Source organism: Bos javanicus, chromosome 19 (genome assembly GCF_032452875.1).
Source record: "Bos javanicus breed banteng chromosome 19, ARS-OSU_banteng_1.0, whole genome shotgun sequence".
Lineage (NCBI taxonomy): Eukaryota > Metazoa > Chordata > Mammalia > Artiodactyla > Bovidae > Bos > Bos javanicus.
The window spans coordinates 1,183,846-1,188,127 of NC_083886.1; the positions used below are offsets into that span (position 1 = coordinate 1,183,846).

A 4,282-nucleotide genomic window follows, 5' to 3' on the forward strand; every position below is an offset into this window, starting at 1 on the left:
TAGCCAGGACATGGAAGCAATCTAGATGCCCATCAGCAGATGAATGGATAAGAAAGCAGTAGTACATATACACAATGGAGTATTACACAGCCATTAAAAAGAATACATTTGAATCAGTTCTAATGAGGTGGATGAAACTGGAGCCGATTATACAGAGTGAAGTAAGCCAGAAAGAAAAACATAACGCATATATATGGAATTTAGAAAGATGGCAATGATAACCCTGTATGCAAGACAGGAAAAGAGACACAGATGTATAGAATAGTCTTTTGGACGCTGTGGGAGAGGGAGAGAGTGGGATGATTTGGGAGAATGGCATTGAAATATGTACATTATCATATATGAAACGAATCGCCAGTCCAGGTTCAATGCATGATACTGGATGCTTGGGGCTTGTGCACTGGGATGACCCAGAGGGATGGTATGGGAAAGAGAATGGAGTGGGGTTCAGGATGGGGAACATGTGTATACCCGTGGTGGATTCATATTGATGTATGGCAAAACCAATACAATATTGTAAAGTAATTAACCTCCAATTAAAATAAATAAATTTATATTAAAAATAATAATAATAAATAAAAACTAGGAACTAAACTACCATATGACACAACAATCCCACTATTGGGCATATACCCTAAGAAAACCATAACTGAAAAAGACACATGCACTCCAGGGTTCACTGAGGCACTATGTATAATAGTTAGCACATAGAAACAATCTAGATGTCCATTGATAGATGACTGGATAAGGAAATTGTCATACATACACACAATGGAACATTGCCTAGCTTTAAAATAAATGCATTTGAGTCAGTTTCATCGAGATGGATAAACATAGAGCCTATTAAACCGAGTTAAGTAAGTCAGAAAAAGAAACTCATATATAGTATATTAAAAGATATATATGGAATCTAGAAAGATAGTACTGATGATCCTATTTGCAAAGCAGCAAAAGAGACACAGACATAAACAACAGACTTGTGGTTACAGTGGCAGAAGGGGAGGGCAGGAAGATTTAAAAGAGTAGCACAAAAAAGTACACATTACCATATGTAAAATGGATAGACAGTGGGAGTTTGTTGTATGACCCAGGGAACCCAAAGCCAACGCTCTGTGCCAACCTAGAGGGGTGGGATTGGGACTGAAGTGGGAGGGGGGTTCAGGAAGGAGGGATTCATGTTGTTGTATGGCAAAAAATATCACAATATTATAGACTAATTACTCTTTAATTAAAAATAAAATTCTAAAAAAATAGAGCAAATGAGTAATTCTAAAATTTCTGGCCTATTTTTAGTGGCAAGGAAACAATTAGATTTTGAATTTTTCCTTCCTCATTTTCTTGGTGCCTCACTTTTGACTTTTGTTAAATTCATAGGGGAAAAAAATCAGCTGCAATTCCTTCACTCAACTGCTCCTTCTCAATGGATCTATTGAAAAAATGTCTATCCCTTATTTGCTTTACTACAGGCTATGGAAAAATAGAAGATCTGAGTCAATGTTCTGTGAAGAAAAAACTGATTTCTCCCAAGTAACATGTATGCAGAATTTAGTAAAGTAAATGGAAGACACTGGAGTAAAACATACTCTAAAATCATGAAACTAGGAGATTATAGTTCTTTCCTTTGCCTAATCTGAAGCTATGAACATGAACATTGAAGACTCTAGAAAGTATATTAAAACTTATCAAAATACCTAAAATGTGCCAATGTTAAATAATCAACAAATAGTTTCTGGGCTTTTTTTTTTTTTCTGTCAATGATCCTCAGAACCTTTACTCTCACAATTTACAAGAGGTACAATTCTACCTATGTATATAAATAATCACTTTCTTGGCATCGTGACAAGCCTAAATTACTGCCCTCTTCAACAAACTCCTTATGGAATTTTTCACCTCTATGTTTCTCACTGTATAAATGATAGGATTAAACATAGGAGTGAGGATTGCAAAGAACACAGTCACCCACTTGTCTGCAGGGTAAACAGCCACAGGACGTGTGTAAGTGAATATACAAGGGACAAAAGACATTACCACTACTGTGAAGTGGGCACCACATGTAGAGAGGGCTTTGCGTCGTCCTTCAGAGCCATGGGATTTCAGGGAGCTCAAGATGACTATGTAGGAGATGAGGAGCATGGAAAAAATAAGCAAACACATCCCCCCCGTGTTAGCTGCCACCACCACTCCAAGTCTATAGGTGTCACTGCAGGCAAGTTCCAACAGTGAGAAGAAATCACACATGAAGTGATCAATGACATTGGGACCACAGAAGATCAAGTCCATGGTGAAAAGAATTTGCACAGTAGCATGCAGGATCCCCCCAGTCCAGACCACCACCACCAGGAACTGGCAGAGCCCCTGTCGCATGATGGCCGTGTAGTGCAGAGGCTTGCAGATGGCCACGTAGCGGTCATAGGCCATGACAATGAGGATAGTGACCTCTGATCCTGCCAGGAAATGTTCCATAAAGAGCTGAGTCAGGCAGGCACTCCAGGAGATGGTTGTCCTCTGGTACAGCAGATCAATGATCAATTTAGGCATGGTGACAGAGGTCAAGAAGGCATCTAGGAAGGACAAGTGAGTGAGGAAGAAGTACATGGGGGCAGAAAGTGTTGGGCTGAAGGAGATGGTGATGACAATGAGCAGGTTGGCCAGCACCGTGAATAAGAAAATGGGCAAAAAGACAATGAAGAGTATTTTCTGCAAGTGTGGATTCTGTGTGAGTCCCAGGAGAACAAATTTGGTCACGTTGTGAGGAGGCATAGGATCCATTTAGGAGCTGATGCATTCCTGGGGCCTGAATTATCTACAAAATAATAATAAATGATAGATTTTAATCATGAGAGAATTATAGTCTGCATTTCTTAGAGCGAAGACCAAGCAGTCCCCGTGACTCCAGAGCATGTCTTTGGCCTCTTACTTCCTTGGTGATGCATGTCATTTCTTCAGACATCTAGTGCCTGCCCCCTGTAGGACAACATTTGATGTGTAATTTACAGAAAACACTAGGATATTTACATAAGATCTGGATTCTCCTCCATTGTCCAACTCCATATGACTCAGCTGAGTTATCTCTGTGTCCCATGTTTCCATGCCCTCGTCTTTGTCTTATTGTTGTTCACTAACTCACATATGGTTCTTTGCTACCCCCATGGACTGTAGCACACCAGGCTCCATGGGATTTCCCAGGCAGGACTACTGGAGTGGGTTGCCATTTCCTTCTGTTGGCTCCTCTGTGTCTGTGAGGTTGCAAATTGTCATTCTCAGATGCATCTTGTAAGGTAAGAAGTGCTACTCACTGGTAAGTTATTCCCTTCACCATGAAAATTTTCATCTGAACCCTAGCTCTTACTGAGGAAAGAAAGACGTGGTCAATAAATATTTATCATAAGTAGACAGTTTAGGGAATATGCATATGCCACTAATGACTAGCTCTACCTGGTACCAAGCTGGAATACATAAGCTACATGCCTTCTCGTGCTCTCTCCCATCTTCCCATAAGAAATTGAATACAGACTATTACATAAATAATAGAGTGAGAAATTTGGAGTTATAAATTTCCCAAAGAAAAGCAGAAACATAAATTCAGTAAAGTATAATTAGCAAATACACTTTCCCTTCAAAGATAAATGGATAAAAATCTTTATTTTTAATTGTCCACGATGAACACAACAGGAACTTTCCTGGTGTTCTAGTGGTTAAGACTGAGGCTTCCAGTGCAGGGGTGCTGATTCAGTCCCTCATTGGGGAGGTCATATCCCCATACTTCATGGCCAAAAGTCCAAAATGAAGAATAACAGAAGTGATATTGTAACAAATTCAATAAAAGCTTTAAAAAGTCCCCACTTCAAAAAATCTTTAAAGAATAAACACAACGTTGTAAATCAACCATTAACCACTAATTCCAAAACTTAAAATTATAAGGAAACAAATGATAAGAGCTTCATTGTAATTTCTTATTCTAATATAGGATCCCTCAACAGAACAGAAAAGGGTATAGTGTACAAAGACTAAGAGTTAGATATAATTAATATAATAAAACTTTTAGAAGTATCTCTGAATAAATAATTTGAGTTTTCAGTTTTCTTTAGTGACACTTCTTCTTCAGTGTTTCTTCCTCAAACACTCTTTTGAGGAATAAGACCTAGTGGAAATATTTTCAAAGTAGAAAACTTATTCTTTACCAATATGCTCAACACAATTATTAATAACTGTGGAAAATTTAAAACCATATAGAATGCTCAACACTGGAGAAATGGTTAATTGAAATGTAGTGCATGTCTGA

The 4,282-nt window shown here is 38.4% G+C and overlaps 1 protein-coding gene across 1 annotated transcript; it reads right to left on the minus strand.

Moving 5' to 3' along the window:
* Window positions 1-1,845: 1,845 nt before the first annotated feature.
* Window positions 1,846-2,769, minus strand: LOC133233047 (olfactory receptor 4C3D-like). Its single transcript, XM_061393094.1, has one exon. It carries the CDS (start codon window positions 2,767-2,769, stop codon window positions 1,846-1,848), a length of 924 nt encoding a protein of 307 aa, XP_061249078.1.
* Between the last annotated feature and the right edge of the window lie 1,513 nt (window positions 2,770-4,282).